The 20,820-nt window shown below is 39.8% G+C and overlaps 1 protein-coding gene across 5 annotated transcripts in view; it reads right to left on the bottom strand.

Annotated features, from left to right (window-relative positions):
- Positions 1-20,820, bottom strand: part of Prune2 (prune homolog 2) — a 225,642-nt gene that overhangs the window by 98,867 nt on the left and 105,955 nt on the right. For all 5 annotated transcript variants that reach the window (XM_023722972.1, XM_023722973.1, XM_023722974.1 and 2 more), the window contains one exon: positions 2,517-2,675. In XM_023722972.1, coding sequence (XP_023578740.1) covers positions 2,517-2,675 — 159 coding nt within the window. The remainder of the gene's footprint in view (positions 1-2,516; positions 2,676-20,820) is intronic.

Genomic DNA, 20,820 nt, shown 5'->3' with positions numbered 1-20,820 from the left:
ACATGAGGACAAGATTAGAATAAAGAGGAAAGGGAAGGCAGGAAAGACTCACAAGACAATGAAGAAAGTAGGAAAGAGAGAAAAAAGTTACCAGGTGAGCTTTCCCAACAGCACACCGGGCCCATCTGTCCCTTTCTTCCCAGGGAACAAGATATGGAGCCCTGAATAAACAAAGCCACCTGGGAGGCAGAGGGACATTGTGACAGTCTGTCAGTGGAAGGCCAGAACTGAGCTACAGCCTTTTAATGTTCAGCAAATATTGGGAGTGTTTTACCACACTTGGCTTTCGAAATGATCCTAGAGGATTACTGGAGGTAAAAATAAAGGATATCAACAGTCATAGAATCACACAAAATAATAATGATACATATTTATTGAATGCTTTCCTAAGAGTTTTATGATTTTTATTTCTGTCAATCCTCACAGTAATTGTACAGGGTAGGGACTACTGTTATTCCCAATCTATTGATGAAGAAATGACACAGGAAGGTTGAGTAACTTGTCAAACAACACACTGCTAACAGGTGACTGACTGTTTTGAACTCAGGTGGTAAAGCTGCAGAGACAGATTCCTAACCAGTTGTGTAAGCACAAGACAGAGGGGCTCCCTGGGTCCAGAGCCTGGTCCTGTGTGTATTTCTTGAGATTCTGGAGCCATCTCAGTGGCACTGCTGGGCCAGGGAGGGTTGGTGAGGGAGGGTAGAGAGGAGTTTAAGGGTTTTTACCTCTCTCATCTACCTTCTACTCATGTATTTTTTAAGTGAAGATATTTTTAAATTGGTTTGAAAATGAATTTGCTGGTGATTTGAAAACTGCTATATGCGGGCTGGCCAAATAGCTTAGTGGATTAAAGCACCTGCAAGCAGGTGCCAGGGGTTCAATCCCCAGGACTGCCTTGCCAGCCCTGCCTCCGGGACATGCTGAGATGGCAATGGAGACTAGGTATGTTGGTGCATGCCTATAATCCTAGCACTTGGGAGGCTGTAAACAGGAGAATCACTATGAGTCTCGTCTAGTAGTAAGACCCAGAACACTCTGTAGACCCTTCCCTAAATATAGAAAACAAACAAACAAACAAACAAACAAACAAACAAAAAACTGCTATAGGAGAGGGTCAGGTAGCCTCAACCTTCTCCCTGGGAAGTCAGTGACCAAAAGATAAGATTCTGTTTTGAAAGCAAGTGAAGAAAGCACTGAAAAGCCACAGGTGGACAATGTGGTACACATGTGATACAAGGTGGTGGGGGGACTAGGTGTATGTGGGGCAGCACCCGGGCATCTTCTTGGCTGCAAACTTCTTTTTGGCTGCAGAGAAACCCAGAGGGTGTGCAGGCATAAGCTAATGGGGCTGAGATGGAGAAAGAATCTCAGAAGGAAAGGAGAGTATGTGACAAAAGATGACGATAGACATGCTCTGTGCTCATGTGGTTTATCCTGTAAGAGGTCATGCATCAGCTATCCCAGTTTGGCATGTGCAGTGGATGTTTCTGCAATGTTGGATTCAAACCTAGAGCTTCTCACATGCTAGTCAAGCCCTCTGCCATGGAACTATATCCCTAGCCTAGCTTCCAGTGGTTTATTTTGATTCCTGTTATATAATTCATTTTTTTAAAAATTTGTTTTCTAAGCCTTGGGTTAGAAGACTCAGACATCAATACAAGATTCCAACTTCTGACACAATCAGAAGCCTGGTGCTTACGGGGAAACATGTAGCAAACTATCAGGTCACCACTTACTAAACCCTGGGTGCTGGTGGGTATTGAGACAGAGAAGATAGCTTGTTATGACCTAAAAGCAGCCCTAGAAGCAGCCTATCCTAAAGGAGGATCGGCCTCCATTTGCATGAAAAATCTCTGAGCTTTCTATGGAGTTAGTCTAGAAAAGAAATCATTAGCGCTGTGCTATTGATTAGACGGGGATTGAGGGTGCACTACAGAGACTCCTGTGCCAGAAGCTGGATCCTCAATGTGGTGATGTTAGTGTGGAACTTTAGGAGGGGGCCTCATGGGAGGTGACTGAGTTTAGGAACATCACCCTCAGAAGGGACTAGCGAAGATCTCATGGGACTGGATGGGTCTTCACAAGAGCAGGTGCCCAAAGCAAGCTTAGTGGTCTCAGCTCATTCTCTTGCTTCCTGCCTCACCACATGACCTCTTGTGCTCCCACTATTGTGATGCTATCTGCCATGACTCTCATCAGAGCCAAGCAAATGCTAGTACCATGCTCTTGGATGCAGAGCTGTGAGCTAAATAAGTCTCTTTTCTTTATAAGACATCCAGCCTCAGGTGTCTTGTTAGACCTTTGATTGCAGACACATGAAATGAACTAATGCAGGCCCTCTTAAAAGGGACCAATGTGCAAACTCACAATATTTCCTAGATCTCCATTCTAAGGACACTTATCTCTTGAGGAAATGTCTTACAAGCCACAAACCCATTCTCATCTCCCACCAACTATTCTAAAAGCCAGCAGATTGGGCCACACTGAAACCAGCTGGAGTTGGAGGAAGGGCTCACCTGACTGCACAGCTCCAGGTTCTGGGAGTACACAGCGATCTGCCGTCGGGGCTGCTGATCCTCTGACAGGTAGCTGGAGAACAGGATGAGGACATCAAAGCTGAACTTATCTGTGAAGGCTTTCAAGTCACCGGTGATATTGCTGTGAGTCACACAGTTCTGAAAGGACAATAGGAAATCTGCTATTAATGTCAAATCATTTAGCTATGGGGAGTTGTACCACAAATCAGTTCAGTCCTATGATGTGTCAGGACATATATTTATTGTCAGAGACAAGTGAAAGGAGCATTTTGCTTTGAGAAAGTTGGAAAACTTTCATGCTATGGCTTATAATATAACTTACTTATTTTCTAAGACCAAAAGAGAGAGAGAGAAAGAGAGAGAGAGAGAGAGAGAGAGAGAGAGAGAGAAAGAGAATTCTTTGCCATCATCACTAACAGTTGAGATAAGAAACAAATATCTTCACATTTCTTTTTAAAAATATTTATTTAAAAATATTTAGTCAAGCATAGTTTGTACAACATATTTATTGCTCTTACCATTTGTAAGGCCTAGGAGGACCGTCATCAGAAAAGTAAAACAAAGTTATTGTCTTTTAATTTCATTTTGTTTTCTAATGATTATTGGTTCCATAAAGAAATTTATAAAAATGAGCTTAGATGAATTTATTGAGGAGCTCCTATTCTAATGTAGAAGCCTAGGATAGGATAAATTTTTTTTTTGGACTGGGAATCAAGCACAGGACCTTGCTTTCAGGACCTTGATTCCCCGACGGCAGATCGCAGGCACTGTGCTGCTGAGCTTTCTCCCAGGGCCCCAGGAGAACTTTTTAAGGGTTGTGATGTCAGGTCTACTTGCTATATTTGGCATCTACAGAAAAATGAATATTTCCAGAAAGTACCCAGACCCGTGACTTCTAAATGTACTGCTTTTGCACATTTTATTAACTGCAGCGAGAGAACCACCTTATCCACAAATTGTCTTCTTTGTAGAAGAAGAGTGATGGCCGCATGCTGGCCCCATCACAGCATTTTAGATGCTCAGGAAATGTTTGTGAAGTGACTGGAAAGACATGCACACAAAACCCACATGCGGCACGGTTCTCTATCAGAGCTTATTTAAGTGCCGTTGGCTTACCGTATCCGTAGTTGAACATATCTGTGAGGCCAAACAACAGCTTACTGCTGCATATATTCAGAGAAAAACTACATCGGTACTCAGCATGTACAGACTTTTTTCTCATCATCATTCTCTAAAAAATATAACGGCTATTTATACAGCAGGTACTTTGTATTAGGTATTATAAGTCAACTAGACATATTTTTAAAGACTATGGGAGTGTAGTCACAGGTTTTATGTAAATGTGATACCATTTCCTACAAGAAACTTTGGTGTTTAAGCTGGATCCTGAAACCAGACTCTCACAGATGTTGCTATAACTCTGTGTGTGTGTGTGTGTGTGTGTGTGTGTGTTTGCATGCGCATGTGTGTATATACAGTAAACATGTAATCAATCAACCATCTATTGTACTACTCAATTAAAAACATGACATCCAGTCAAAGGATTTTAAGAGGATTATTCCTGATTATTATAGTAATCAGTATCATGCCTGGTCCTGACAAAATATTAAAATTATATAAAATGTATAGATTAGAACATGAAAATACCATATATCCCTTCTCAGATAGACACTGTGAAGAGCTAAACGGGACAGGGCACACAACTGCAGACATCTTCCGTGATCACATGGAATGTTAATGTTTGCGCACTGTAACATTTGAAGCTTGTGGATATGATTATTTGTGGCTTAGACCAGGCCTTTCCGGTAGCTTTGGTATTTGTACAAGAGATCCTTGGTAAGTGCATAGCCCCTGCTGATCAACAGGCTCTCTGTTTTGAGGAGTCTTTGTTATCTATCTATCCCGTAGCAGCTAGCCCATTAGACATCATTCCCTTTTAGGCCATGGCTTGCTTTTCTCTCATCACTGAGACAAAATCTCCAACACCCAAAGTGAAAGGAGGAAAGGCAGGGTGGTGTGGCAGACAGGCAGCTGTTCATGGTGGCAGAAGACAGCAAAAGCAGCAAGAGAGGAGGAAGGAGCAAGCCTCCTTCTGTCCCTTATATTGTGTGCGGGCTGCCTGCCCTAGGGTGAGTGTAGTGCCCACACCCTTAATCCCTGCATTAGACCATGAATCAATCACAGACTCCACATTCAGCTGCCTCTGAACCACCCACCCCCATGAGGCTTTGGTTGGGGCATCTACACATGAACCATAACAAGCCAGAGGGAGTCACAATGGGAATCTGCAAAGGTCTCCAGAAATATTGCTGATGAATACCAAGAGTCTGTCATACACACTCAGTAATGAAGTATACAGTGTCATGTACAATAACATTTGGAAGCATGTGCTCCAAAAAATACGCTGTCAGCACTCATGCTTTTAACTTATTATCCAAATGGCATCACAACAATCTTATAAGGACCTGTTTCTCAAAAACCAATTCACTGCTGTGGGTGTAGGTGAGTGGTAGAGCACTTGCCTAGCACGCAAGAGGGTGTGGATTCAATCCCAAGGGCACAAATCAGTGACTGAATCAGTCGCCCATGTAGAAATAAAAGGCCTTGGTGTGAAGAGCCCTGCAATTTTCCTTTCCAAATATATTTGTATTATGTATATAATCTTCTCCCTAAATATACTTACAAACTTTTGAAAGAAGACACCCAGATGGAGGAGATTTTCTCATATAGTAAGTTATCACTACATTCCTGGCTGCCATGCAAATGAGAGAGAGCTACATTTTACTTGTATTGGAGCACAAGATCAGGATTCAAAAGAAATCAGAATCATGCCCCGCCATGCTTGCAGAACACTTGCTGTTCAGAAATGGGGCTGCACTCCAGTCTGTTTGGATTCTTCTGTGTTATGCTGAAGGCTCTAGAACCTTGTGGGACCTCAGTCCAACTTCCCTGACTATATGACATCCCTTGTTGGAAAAGAGTCTCTGGCCATCCCCAGACCTGCTGGAGCTGAGTCTGCCTTTTCCACCCACCCAGGATGATGCCATGCACATGGAAGTCCACAAACATTGCTTTAAGAAGGCCTTCGTCCATTGGCTTCCCTTCCTGCAGACCAGTCCTTCCTGCTCTCAGCACTGTTAGAGGTCTCAGCTCCTGATTCCTCATACCAGTCTCACCATGAAAATCACCCTCGGATGTGTATTTTTGGGTTGCTTTGCTAGGGATTCTTATTTACCAGACTAGAGCCTGGATCCAGGAATCTGTATTCTCATTATGTTCCTCAAGTAATTCTTATGCTCTAGGTCCTTTAGGTAACAATCTCAGTTTTCTCTAGGTGACTCTGAATTCCACGGGATCAAATGAAATACTGATGAAAGGAAAAAAGTGTATGAAGCAGTTAAGCAAATTAAACAAACAAAATATTTATATTTTATAATAACACCCAGAGATCATCAATAATGATGTTCCATGTGCCCTTATAAAATTACTCAAACCAGATCCAGTCTTACCAGCTTTGGAACAATGTCAAGAGTTTTATCTTTAGAATAGAATTAAACAAGGGAATGAGTGAGAATTTTCAGGCATCCGGGAGGCGCAGTCTGTTTGTTCTACTTTTATGCCTGTGCTGTTTGCATAGGAGATAATTTATTATTGTCTTCTAGCTATGCAGGGAGTCATGTGCTGAGGTGGCTCTGCTGTTACTGACAAGCTAGGCTGGCCCTGAATAAACAGCACTTCATCATCAAGGAAATCCAACTGTAGACACAGGTTGGCATTGTATTCCCCCATCTGCCTTCTACCTGATAAATTACTGTTTTAATTGCATGTATACAAACACGATTTGTTAATCTGCTCAAATATCTCCAAAATATTTCCACTATTTTAAGCTAAAATTATATATATGTACTTGCATTTCCACTCAGTTTGCTAAGAAATCAGAACATAAAGAGCACCTCCTTCCCATTTTCACCCCCATGTTGGCACACATCACTTCTGTAATCATGAGCTCAGCGTATAATTGCTGCACAGAATTTAGGAAATTACTTTGCTAAGCAGCTGGAATTGACAAAATCCCAGACTAATCCCACCAGGGAAGATGGAGAGCAATTGCTTGTGGTCACAGCCCTCTGCCACCCATGGTTCCAAAGATTGATTCACTAAATAGATTTCAGAGGTCACGAGTCTTTTTGCCCAAATAGTTTCTAGTTTTGGAGTGAGTGGGAAGGCCTAGAGATATGGGAGAAACACTTTTGTTATTTCTCTGCTAAAGCTAAAGTCCAGATGTCAAGAGCCCTAGAAAAAGTTGCCAGTCAGGATAACCCAGGACAAAGAAATAGAAATAGCATGGCTCTGCTTGAGTTCATATATACAAGACCTGAGACAGTGATGGTGACAGCATCCAGCAAATTTACTGCATTCTTGGTTGAAAGTGCACAAGTAAATGGAATGGAAAATTCCAGTCTCACAAAATCACACTTTGTTTCTTATTCTATTGCTATGAAAAATGTAGTCTTTACACTAGACACTGGTTGCTTCCATACATCATGTGAAATAAACATAACATATAGAATGTAAACATCTGAGTACTTAAATTTGAGGTTGGATATCCCTGAACTTCACTCTTCTACCACCTATGCATGCTCACCTTCTGTTGTCTTCTCAGTTCCTCTTGTAGAGCATCAGGTTTAAACCTGATGTAGAGCATCTCCCTTTAAACAACTCCTCTCAAAAGTACACATCACTTCCAGGTTGCCAATTCCCCAAATCACCTTCCTGTTCTTGCTCTCTTTGACTTTTCTGCAGAATTCAATGAAGGTGGCCCTTACTTCTTTCATGACAGTATTCCCTACTTGTTCTTCCCTGCTCACTCCACTCCTTTGTCCCCCTTGCTAGTTACCCTTTCTTCTGGAGCCTGTGAATATTCACTGACCCAGTTGGGACTGTTTTGGCCAGCCCCTTCCCCTTCTTTCTCCTTGTGATTTTAGTCACATGGTTATAAAACCATCTACCTTCCAGGGTTGATGGAACTTACATGCACCTGAACTTTAAGTCTGTCTGTCCACACTAGGTTCTATGTAAGTGTCTAGACATTCTCTCAAATACTATGTGACCCATTTGCTGCCAGTTGACCCTCTTCCTCTGTATTCTTAAATGGCATCCCCAACCTATTCAAGCCAAACATCAAGGTTTATTCCTGGCTACTTTTTCCCTCTCCTTACATAATCCTACAGCAACTTCCTTCAAACAGGTTCAAGTCCAAATATTTCCCTGACTTCTTTCTATCTCCACTGCTCTGCTTGCCACAGCTGCTGTCCTCTCTTGCTTAAACTTTGGTGACAGCTTCCCAGTTGGTCTCCCAGGGGCCACCACCTCCCCATAATCATGATCAGTTCTCTAAACAACATCGAGTGATGGCTTTTCTTTTTTCTCATTGCTTTTGCACTCCTTTCTTTTTTCATGGTGCTAAGGACCAAACATGAGAGGGCTCTCATGTAGCGATGAGCTGACATTCTTAGGACAAGATCTATGTTTAAAAATGTAAATCAAATAATGCCCCTCTCCTCTGTAGAACTCATTAAAAGTTTGCCAATGCAATTATTGTTACTTATCACTGCTTCATGTTCTATATTCAGGACAAGATAGGTCCCTGAGAGTAATAGTTTAAGTAAATCAATAAGAAATATTTACAGCAATAGAAAAACAGAAAACATAAAAGACAGACTACAACTGGGATTGAAATAGCCAACAAACAGCTAAAGTCATTAATCAAATAAATGCTTTGCTAATGAAATTTTTATCTTCTTTTTTATTCTTGGTTAATATTTCCAAATTTGCACTTTCATATATGTTTTAAAAATATTTATGATCAAGGTATGTTATATACCCAATTACAAAAAGAAATATATTTTAAAGAGATAATCAGATACATATGTAAAGTTTGTATACAAAGCTGTTCATGGGATTATTACTTTAAAACTTGGAAACAAAATCTAAATGTTCAATAACTGCAAAATGGTTCAATAAATTATGAAACAGTCACACAAAGGAATGTTATACTGTTATTAAAAATCCTTCTATGAACAAACACCAAGTGACCCTCAAAACACACATCGTATACTGTTAAGTGGAAGACAAGCTCTGTAACCATACACAATAGAATGCCATTTCTCTATGAACTTAATAACATGTATTAAAATCTAATATATAATGGACATTATGATACATTGATATTTAAATTGTCATCTAACTGCTCACTTAAAAATCTCTGTATGTGTCTATTTTAGGAAGCTTCTTCAACAGTTTTCACTTAAGATTTTGGAATTAGCTAGACACAGAGTTTACCTTGGTTATGCCACCCATTAGTTAGCTGATTTAGGTGAGATACTTGATCTCTGAGTCTTAGATGCTGCATCTATAATCCTTAATTTCATAGGAGTATTGTAAGAATTAAGAACATCACTGTAGGACCTGGCATTGAGTAGACAATAAGTACTAGTTTTCTTTCTTTGTCCTTAAACTGTCAAGAGGCTATTCTCAGGGTTCATAGGATTAATTTGAGTTACAGAAAATATTTTTCAAGTTATTATGTATAGAGACTGATTATCCATATTACAGTTCTTTGCTTTGTGTCCTGTATAACACATGAAGTTCCAGATGGTGACACACACATCTTTAAGTACTAAAGTGACTAACAGGTAAACTCTTACCTGTAGGGTGATAGAGGAAGTGGAACAAAGTTAAATATGAAGTAAGGTCATTTCTAAAACAACAGAATACAGCTCTGCCATAAAAAAGACAAACTGGAGTTATCTTTAGGACACTGGGTACACCTTGAGACCGTACTGTTAAGTGAAATAAATCTGACATACAAGCTTAAATATTGCTTGCTTTCTTTTATATGAGAAACCCAATTTATCAATAAAGGGCAAAATAAAAATAGATAATAGGCAGAAGGGCAATAGACCTTTCTCAAATGGGAAGGGGATTAAGAGAGCGAGGGAGGAGAGAAGGGAAGAAAAGGAGTTAAAGAGGAATTGAAGTGCATTCTGTCCGTGTATCAAATCCACAAAGGAATGGAAATATTATGTACTGAAATGTGCACTAATCAAAATAAATTTAAAAAATATTTAGCAGATATAAAAGATAAAATTTATGGATAAGGCAGTGTTTAATCATTAATTTTTTATTTTATTATTATTATTTTTTTTTTTTGCGGAACTGGGGATTGAACTCAGGCCCTTACACTTGCCAGGGAAGTGCTTATTCCACTGAACCATCTCCCCGGCCCCTTAATTTTTTTAAAAAAATCCCTAATTCCAATTTAGAGTCAATGAATGTGCTTCTGCTTGCCACTATAGAAATGACAACTTTCAAAGCATGAAAATGTGTAATGATTTTTCCTTCAGTTGAATTGCCAGGATACTGTTATTTTAATCATTCCCAGCCTTTTCTCCCAAATGGCTGTCAGTAAATTTTCGCCCTAATTTCAGTTCCCCCTCTTAGGTCTCGAATTTTGGACTCACAATCCTTCACGACAATTGTCTTTAAGAGTTACAGCTTAAAAAAAATTCAACAAAATTCTTAATGGAGAAGCAATGCTTCATTAAAGTATGTTTAGGCTTTTACTAAGTGACTAAATCTTTTACTAAGTGAAATAAATTGTTTTGTAATGTGAAGGATGTGGTGGTTTATTGCTGGCCTGCTGTTAAGAGCTGGATCTTAGAGGTAAGGGCAGGTAGCATGGTGTGAGCCATGGGTGTACCTCACATGCTCTACTTCCTGCAAGCCATGAGGTGTGAGCAGTGTTCCTCTGCCATCTTCCGGCGCCATATTGTCCTGCCGCAGAACCACTCAACTTTGACCTGAAATGCAAGCCAAAATATACCTCTCCTTTTTCAGTTGTAGATGTTAGGTATTTTTGTCACAGAGACAAAAAAAAAGTGATGAAGACAAAGGACAAGGTATTCCCAGATTTGTTATATCTGGGAAATTATTTTTCTTCTTGAAGGAAATTGAAAAATCAAGTGAGCATTTATCTCCTTTAGGTAGGATGTTTGTAGGCAAAAATCATCACCAAGATTAAAACCCAAGCTTAAACAGCTGCCTTTTGGAGAATTGTGAGTCTTGAAGAGTTTGATGATCCATAACCACCCTGTAAGCATAGTGGCAGCATGGATTGCTGAGGTACTGAAATTTCAGAGTATAGTTGACATTTATACTCTGCATGGATTTATTTCTAGACTGAGAGCTAATTTTTTAAATCAAGATATAAGAAAAATGCTGAGGTATGTATACAAATTTTCTAGCTGAAAGCTTTATGATTTATGCTTCCAAAAGTATAATGATACTTAAAATATTCAGCAATAATAAAGTCTGATAACTTTGACAGGAAAATGATTTATGAGAACACAAATGCATAAATTAAGAGATTTTAGTTCTTCTTTTTTTCATATATTCTTTCTTTGGTTTGTGAAGATTTTTTCCCTACACATCATTTTTTACACTCTGCTGTTCTTATTTTTGTAAGGTAACCAAGGCATTTTAGTAGTTAACAACTTCGCTAGTTCTATTAAAACTATATTATACTCTATAATTTAAATATAGTGTCAGACAATATATATTTTCATTCTCTACAACTAATGACAGAGCCATATTATGAACATGTAAAGTGCTGCAATATAAATTAATGTGTATATATCAGTAAAATTTCATTTATTTCTCAGCTAATTTTATTGACTTAAATCAATAGGACGTGGCCTAAACATACTTTAATGAAGCATTGCTTCTACATTAAGAATTTTGTTGAATGTTTTTAATCCTTTTAAACTTTAAGATGCCTCATGAAGCCAATCATATTGTTTTTGTTTTTGTTTTTTATACTGAGGAAATGGAGTTTTGAGATTAAGCAGCTGATGTCACACAGTTCACATGTGTGAACTCCAAGCAGCTTTGTCTGCCGTCAGAGGCCATGTTTTACTACAAGTTACCCTAAAGTAAGGAGATTCTCCATCACTGAAAGTCCTCAGATCAATAAGGACTTTCAGTTTAATAAAAATAGGCTCTGCTTTTGCTATTCCATTTACTTCTGTTTAGCACTGATTCTCCCTCAACATGAACAAGCAAGAAACATTCTGGATCTTCACCCGGGCTACTAACAATGCACTCCTTACCAGTTTGAAGCTCCAACGTTACCACATCTTATGATCAGTCTTCAGTTTGCCACCTACTCTGTAAAACATTGCTGTGGGGAGATTGTTCATCATATGTAAGAGACTAAAACTGCAAGCCCAAAGAAACTTCTACAAAGAAAGCTTTTGTGATTTTCTTGCAGCCATTTGTCTCTTTGTGAAATTCAGCATACGTGTGCACATAGCAGTGAAAAAAGTAGACAAATTACTGTTTATCTAAAATGACCCTCATGTAGTCTTCCTTGCTCTAGTAGCATAGATACATACAATGGAAAAGCTCCACTTTACAATTGAGCACATGGAAATCTCATTATCTGACGATGTTTCTAACACTTCTTCTCTGCTCAAGAAGAAGAAAATAAGAAATCAGGATTTATACAGGCAAGCAGGGAGATTCAAGAGGATTGTTTTTGTTTTGTTTTCCCTGACCAAGTGGGCATATTAATAGAAAAAGCCTCCAACAGCAAAGGCACAACAACTGTCATAGGTGTTTATGTCATTAGTCTGCAGAGATTTCAATTTAGGTTAAGTGCATCATAAGCATGAAAGGAAAAACCAAGAGTCTTTGAAGCAATAACTTTTGTAGGGTCCTCACTAGGGCTGAAGAATTCAAGGGGAGAGAGAGAGAGAGAGAGAGAGAGAGAGAGAGAGAGAGAGAGAGAGAGAGAGAGATCATACATTAACCGAGAAATGAAATTTTTTGTTTTCATGTCAAGGGACAAGTATTTATTACCTCTTATAACCACATCATTAGAAAGAGAGGAACTGGTTCTTTAAGAGTAGGCCAATAATGATCAAATCTTCCACCACAAATAAATTTAAGGATACAGTGGGTACAAAAGGGTAGATGGATGTTCTTAAGGGTCCTTTCTTGATCGGAATGTTTACAAGGATTCCCTATAAGGGAACACATGATTCAGGACACATGTGTAAAAGGAAATCCATTAAATAAACATGCTTTATTTTGTGAAATGGTAGAAGCTAAGCACTAGTCTAATTGTCTAATAATAATAATGCTATTCCCGTAATTATGAATAGGTGTAAAAACATTCTCTTTGACTTGTTTTGAGCCATAAGCCTGAATGCTAATGGCTTTAGTTGTTATTTTTATTTGTTTTGTCTTCTAGGGAAGGGTCTACAGGGTGTTTAGGGTCTCACTGCTAGATCAGACTCGTAGTGATCCGCCTGTTTACAGCCTCCCAAGAGCTGGGATACAGACGTGCACCACCACGCCCAGTCTCAATTACCCTCTCAGGGCACCCCGGGGCGGGGGCGGGGCTGGCATGGCAGGTTCAGGAATCGAACTCCTGGCCGCTGCACCTGCTTGCAGGTGATTTAATCTGCTGAGGTGTTTGTCCAGCCCTGGCTTTAGTTGTTTTTCTTGGTTAAAAATAAATCAACTAGTTCAACGACTATTTCAAGAGAAGAGACCTTCTTTCCTCTCTGGGTTCCTCACTGTGATTGATGGAAACCAATAGGCAAGTCTCCAGAGCACGCACGGTACATGTGATGTGCTCCTGACGCCTCTAAGCTGTGTCAATATTAACCTGACCAAATGAAGATCAAACTGTCTCTTTTGTTTCTCCCGCTCCCCGCATGGGGAGCACAATATGGCTCTTGTCAGAGGTGCTTTATCATTTTGGCTCAAGGAAACTGTCAGTACAGTTTGGGATTTGTTCTTCATGGGCAGATACCCTGATGGGTCTAATGAAGCTTTTCTGCTGACAACTCATTTGCTAAAAATACCCAACCACCACCAAGTTTAAGTGAGAGAATGTGGTTGTGTCCCCCTTGCTATCAAAATAATAAAAGTAATTTTTCTTGCACACTGAAAAATCTACTCATCAAGGCACACACCTCTCACCACCCATATATGTGTTCGTGCCTGGTTCCATTTGCTCCTTGATAAACGTGATGCCATTCTCAAATCTGAATAGAATAGGAAGAACACCAATCTTTGTGCACACATGCAGAGCCAACAGGCTGTGTGCGCCATTTGTTGCAGTCTAAGCTAATTACTAGAAGCCCCCTCCTGAAAAACAGATGCACTCTGGGGTTTGTGGTTTTATTTTGTTTGGAGATGTCTGCCTGTGGGAGGGGGGGGTCTTGAGTTCCTTCTCAGTTGAGGATCCCATGTTGTGTCGTTTCTGTTGCCCCAAGTCACAGGGACTTAGCTGTAATGAGCTCGTGTAAAGAGAAAGGTGGAAGGATTTGGGAGCACTACGGGCAAGGTCCTGGGCAGACTGAGACAAGGGTAGAGTCACTAGGAAGGCCAGCCACCCTGCCCCTCCATTCTCTTCCTCTGGTTTCCCTGGTGCCCTGTAGCCAGCTACCACCCTCCATAGGGTGAGAAACATACATGTGTGGGGCATCTTGAGGAAGACATTGCAGATACAACCATGTAGGGAGTGCTCCCTTTGGTCTTGAGTTAGAAAACCCTGGAGAAAGAATTCTGGATTTTCCTCTGCTTAAGATTAGATTTCCAACCCTGGGGTCAAACAAATGAGATGGACTAGGAAGATTGCAAAACTCAGGCATGGCCATCAGCATAAGATAGGTAGGTAAGAGGCGTTTTCTGGGAGAGGTATGCTGATCAGAGAAACCCACAGGTGGGCAGGCACTTTAGATATCAAGCACAAACATCTAACACACACATACATATGAAATCAAGTTTCCAAATCTTGGGGCGGGGGTGGTGCTATTTCCAACCATCCAAGACTAGTCAAAGAAAAGATACAAAGCTTGGAAGGATAAACTTTAGTGATGTAATTTAATCTTAAGTTTCATGAAATTTTATAAGCCAATTAAAGGGTATGAAGAATGACAGATCTATAAAACTATCAAGCTTACAAAATGAAAATTATGCTTAATCAATTAAAAATACATAGTACTATTTAAACATTCAGGAACAAAAGTACAAAATTCCACACTTTTTTTGTTTTTTTTCTCTCAGGCAAACATCTGCAGGAGTTTGTTTCTGGCCCTTGAAATCTTGAGGAGCTCAAATCTCTACCACCACTGTCAAACACCCATTACTGTTAGTACCACCCATGGGCCAGTAGAAATGATTTATAGCCTCCTTCAAGGCAGAAAATCCTGGGGCTCACTCTGGTGGAACAAGAGTAGTATTTAACTGTTACCATTTCAAACAAGAGTTGTTTTATGGAAGGGCCCTAAGAAAGACAAATCCAGAAAAAAGCCTGAACTGGGGCAGAGTCAGCCCAGTTAAGAACTGGCACCATGGGCTGGCGAGATATTTCAGCAGACTAAGCGCCTGCTTAGGCAAGTGCAGGAATGGGCTTAGATTCCGGCATCACATGCTGCACTGGCCCTGCTCCCCCGGCGCTCTGAGCCGGCCACAGAGACCTGGTGTGGTGGTGTACACCTGAAATGCTAGCTCTGGCGAGGCTGAAAACAGGAGGATCACTATGACCCCATGCTGCACAGTGAGACCCTGTGCCAAATAGAAACAGAACAAAACAAAATAACCCCTGGCACCTTACAGAACACTACTAGGAGAATCTTACCCATCTTAATATATTTAAGACACATAGATTTTTTTCAGAAACACAAAGATATAAAGCAAGACACAGAGTTAACCATGCCTGGTTTCAGGTGGGAGAATTATAAAAACAGATTGAGGCAGGAGCTGTCTGCCTGATGACTGTTGTGTACTCACTGGCCAAGTAGATCCTTTCCCTAAATTAGTGAGAATACAACACGTCCTGTAACTGTACTTTAGTTTACATGAGTATGCTTGAAAATTCAAACAGCAGTTTGGCTGTTAAGGAAAACAGCACAATGATTTTTAAAAAATAGCATTTTAAAAGACATCTATTTCCTATTTCAGGAAAATGAAACTTTTTTTCCAAAGCAGATTTTTATTTTTTCTTTCTAAAAAAGCTGTATTAAATAGCTAGGATAGACGCACAGCTACTTTCTCTTAGTTCAATGAGAAGAAAGATTTGTGTTAATAGTGTTTAGACAAGATATCATGCTTGCATCTTATACTATGAATAACTACTATGAAGACAACAATATGTAATGTATTAATTATTGTAACTGTCCTACTAACCTGTTTGAAACTCTCTCATTGCTATTTCTTTCTCAATAAAATTAATTTAAAAAATAAAGGAAGCAGTATTATTCTGAATCAGTCATGGGTAGGCAGGGAATTTTTAAAACACTCAATTTTATAATTTGGATGTCTGAAAGTATTATATTTGTAATACCAGACAACCTACCAAGTGGCAGATATTTGAAGGGCTCACCAAGTGATACAGCATGCCTGTGGTACCAGAGGTATTCATTCAATGGCTTGTATGTACCTGATAGCTTATTTAGAAAAAAAAAATTAAATCCAAGCCCTGGGTCTGAAGAGATACAAAAGGCCAATAAATGCATGAAAACATGTCGAACACCTCTGATCATTCAAGAAACGCAAATTAATACAACACTGAGAAAGAATGGCCACATTAAGGAAATAACCAATGACAAATGCCAGTATGGCAGCAGGGAGAAAGAGGCCCTTTGTCGTTATTGGTGGAAGCATAGACTGGTACAACTGTTATGGAAGTCAGTGTGGAGATTCCTTACCAACAAAATAGAAACTTCACTTGACCCAGCTATTTCCCTTCTAGGTACCTTCCTCCAAAAGTTAAAGACGTCACAGTGATGTATGAGTACCCATGTCAATAAGAGAACAATTCATAACAGCTTAGTCTTGGAAGCAGTGCATATGCCTATCCACAAAAGAAAGGACATAAAGAAAAAGTATTACTCAGCACAGTGGAGTAGTACTCTGCCATAACAAAGGATAAACTTGAATAGTTTGTAGGAAAACAGATTCACTTTTAGACCAAAATGTTACATTTCTTTTATATGCAAAACTAAATATATGAATAAAATGCAAAATAAAGGAGACAAAAAATAGTAAAAAGCTACTGCAATCTAGCATGGACAATGTATCTAACAGTGTACCTTGAATTAATATAAATGTCTTGTGTGCTTCATGCTTTCTAGCCTGTTAGTCTTGCTGTTAAACTGTATTTATGATAATTAACTTTATAAGAACTTATAAGATAAATGAAACATGCTGGCAAGAAAAGGAGGAGGTGGAAGAGAAGGGGAAAAAGAAGAGATTTGTTATGTCCCTGTACTGATTCCACACAGTGAATGTGATCATTATGTAGGGCAGACAAAATACTAACGAAACAAAAGTACTCAGAGCCCATCGTGAAAGATTTAAATTTAATCATTTCCATAGTGAGGCTGCGCTATAGGTCTACTTTTCAGCTATACTGTGGTGTGCAGGAAGGGAGAAAGAGTAGTCTATATATTGATACAAACAAATGTTTTAAGTTTGTGCAGTCTAGGCATAGTTTCTACACTGGAAATTCTTGGTTTGTTCTCTAGGCATCTGGTCAACAAATCACTGGAGAAAACTCATCCTTAAAATTTGGCTCATATGGGGCTGGGGAGATAGCTCAGTAGAATAAGTGCTTGCCTGGCAAGCCCAAGGCCCTGAGTTCAATCTCTGGTTCCACAAATAAATAAATAAATAAATAAACAAATAAAATTAAATTTGGCTCATAGATTTTGCAGTAGCTGTATCTCCCCCATATAAGCACATAATGAAATCTGATGCTCAAAAGAGCAGGCTATGGAGTCCAGGGGCTCAGATTTCAAATCCTAGCTCCACACTCTAGCTCTGTCTCTGTAGGGAAGGCACTTGACTGTGTTGCAGTTCCTCCATTTGCAAAATGAGGGTAAGGATGTGCTTAGAACATGCAATCACACCTGAAGCCCTTGGCTTGGGCATTCTCACAGTCACCCCCATGCCTGGTAGCCCCAGCCACTGCAGCAGCACAACTAACTTCTACAACTCTATTTCTGGTAATTTTATCTGTTAGTTAGAACATTATAAATGATCCATTCTTATGGAATGTTTAGAGCTTCCTTCCTTCCTTCCTTCCTTCCTTCCTTCCTTCCTTCCTTCCTTCTTTCAGAGAGGGTTCTACTATGCAACTGAGGCAGATCTTGAACTCACTTTGTAGCCCAGGCTGGCCTCAGACTCACAGTGACCCTCCTGCTTCAGCCTCCCGAGTGCTGGAATTGCAGCTTTGTGCCACCACACTCAGCCTTAGAGATATCGTTCTTAGATTCTTTTGGTGCAGCCATTGTTCAAGTTGTATAAGTTCTAGACATTCTGATTAAAAGAACTGTCGGGTTAGAGAGCATGCTTGACAGGAAGGAATGAGACACACTGGCCCTGGAGCATGGAGGCTAAGGGTTCTCTTCTCCAGCCTCTGCCTTCAGTGATCCAGGTCAGTGATCCTCAACTTCATCTGCAGTGGAACCATCTGGAGAGCTCCAGAAAACACCAACTCCTGCGTTCCTACTTCCCACGTTTCTGATTCACTGGGTTTGGGCTGTAATTTTCAGCAAGTGCTCAGCAAACGTGAATGAACCAGTCTGAGGATCACACTGAGAAACACACTTTGAATTAAGTAAGAGTTTTCTTCACCTTTCTGGGCCTCAAAATTGTCATCTGACAATGAAAGCACCCATAGTGGCAATAGAACCCTTGTTTCTATTTTCCTTGACTGTAAGACTAAAGCCACATGGTTGAAGCCTTCTACTTGATTTTGTTCCCATTAGCTGAAAAAATCAGAGCAAGCAGTTGGCCAGATAATTGGCTGGAGAAGAAAACTGATAAGAAGGAGTGATTTTATTGTACAGTGAGATAGAACACTTAGTCAAATTTAAAATAAAATAGGCAGCCATTTATAATATTTCCATGTAAAACCAACAGCTATTGACGATGGCATTATAAAAGTTTCCGTCATTTTTGTTGTATAAACCATACTAGGAAAATAAAATTTGCAATTCCTAATTACAGTTTTATTAATATAGAATAAAAACAAACATGTGAAACAATTCGAATGCAGATTCCTGCACCATTTTTATACCACTCAGAATTGTATGGCTCTGTCATCATCCTTTGAGAACATGTATTCACTGAGCGCAAGTTTCATTTCACTTCTCTGAGCCTTTCTAAAACATTAATCTGAAACATAACTGTCATATTCCTATCTCTTTGGTTCATTCAACATCATGTAAATGTATTAGCTAGCATGGCGTGAACGGATTTGGGAGCAAACACAGCTGATACTTGGTAAACATTGGATTTCATTACAGGGTGTACACACACCTGTGCTTCCTTGGTGAGCTTGAAGCTAGCTTCGAGCATCCAGCTGAGGCTATCAGTCAGCTCCTGCTGCAGAGCAGAATGGAGAATGTGGTTTGGTTCAGTACATTAGTTAAGAGAAGATCAATGAAGAGACCTGCTACCAGCAGAGGCAATATATACAGCCTTAGCTCCTCCACACCCTCAAATAAGGATTTTGAACCACAAGATATACTGACCAAAGCATCTCTAGCTTTAGTGCAAATCACTTAGGGTGCTTGTTAAATCATAGATCTGATTCCATGGGGCAGCAGGGGCCTGAGAGTCTGCATTTCTTCAAGGCCCTTTATGATGGATGTGCTGTGTACCATGCAGTGAGCACAAGAGATTAACCAGCACTGTTTGAAGCCTAAAAAGAGGAGGGGAGGTGCCCATTATGAAATCAATAACAAAAGAAATGATGCTAGCAGTGAATCTGGAACTAAACAATGAATATTCTTAAGACTTCTCTTTTTGAAAAATGAGAAACCCATCGATACAGGCTTATCTAAATAGATCAAGAGACTCATGACCTGGAGGAAATGACTTCAAGCTGAAAACACAGTAACAGAACAGCAGAATGCAATTACACATCGCTAATGAGCACAGCAAACCTCTTGCTTGTAGGAAAGGAGTCAAACCTTTATACCCCACACCCAACCACCAGGACAGTCCAGTCTCCTACTGGGCAGGAGACATACATTTGTGTCACAGAAAGCTGCACCTTGGCACCTCATCTCGGCAAAGCCAAACCTCTTTCTATCGTGGTCTAGATCAGTGATGGCAAGGCTTTTAGAGCTTTCAGGGATAATGAACAGAAGGGTTTGACATGCATGCCACAAATTCACTTCCCCTGGTACAGATGCCTTGAGAGAGCCCCCACCTTCACCTCCCCAGTTGCATTTGGATTGATTTTTGAGAAGGATTTTTTTTTTTTTGACTGGCTCAGGCTGCCTTAAGGGTGGGTCTGGTGAGGCATGTGGAGCTGGGGATTGAACCGTGGTATCCTTTGCCTGACTGCTTTTGCATAAGCAGGCTTTAATAACTGAGCTAACCAGCAGGCACCCTGGATTGATTTTTAAGTGAGTGTTAAATCATTGTCCTTGAAATTGTCTAATATTTTATTTATTTATTTATTTATACCAGATCTGAGAGTAAAAGATTTCAGTTTTTCCCCATTTAGAATTATATTAGCTGTTGGGTTGTCATAGATGTCTTTTATCAAATTGAAGTAGAGACCTTCTATTCCAATTTTCTGTAGGACTTTGAACATGAATGAGTGTTGGACTTTGTCAAAAGCCTTTTCTCCATCAATTGAGATGATCATGTGGTTTTTAGATTTCGATCTATTGATATAGTGTACTATTATATTTATAGATTTTCGAATATTGAACCATCCTTGCTTCCCTGGGATGAATCCTATTTGGCGGAACTGGGGATTGAACTCAGGCCCTTGCACTTGCCAGGCAAGTGCTTATTTTACCGAGCCATCTCCCCAGCCATTTTTATTTTATTTTATTTTGTTTTGTTTTATTTAATTAATTAATTAATTTTCTACAGAATCGGGGATTGAACTCAAGCCCTTGTGCTTGCCAGGCAAGTGTTTTTTTTTCTACTGAGCTATCTCCCCAGCCCTTATTTTAAAGAGAAGAAAAACAATAATTTCATTGTTATAATGGTAAATAAAATTGCATATATTGAAGTTGTAAAACAATCATTGTCTTTGTTGCCGTCCATTTACTCTAATTTGAGAAACAAGCAATTGCTAATGTGTTGTCTTCTTTTATTCTCTCTCTCTCTCTCTCTCTCTCTCTCTCTCTCTCTCTCTTTCCCCTTCTCTTGTCTCCCCCTCCCATCTCCTCTCTCT

The sequence above is a fragment of the Octodon degus genome, unplaced genomic scaffold, assembly GCF_000260255.1.
Source record: "Octodon degus isolate 3935 unplaced genomic scaffold, OctDeg1.0 scaffold00095, whole genome shotgun sequence".
NCBI classification, from domain to species: domain Eukaryota; kingdom Metazoa; phylum Chordata; class Mammalia; order Rodentia; family Octodontidae; genus Octodon; species Octodon degus.
This window is presented reverse-complemented; position numbering and strand designations above follow the sequence as displayed.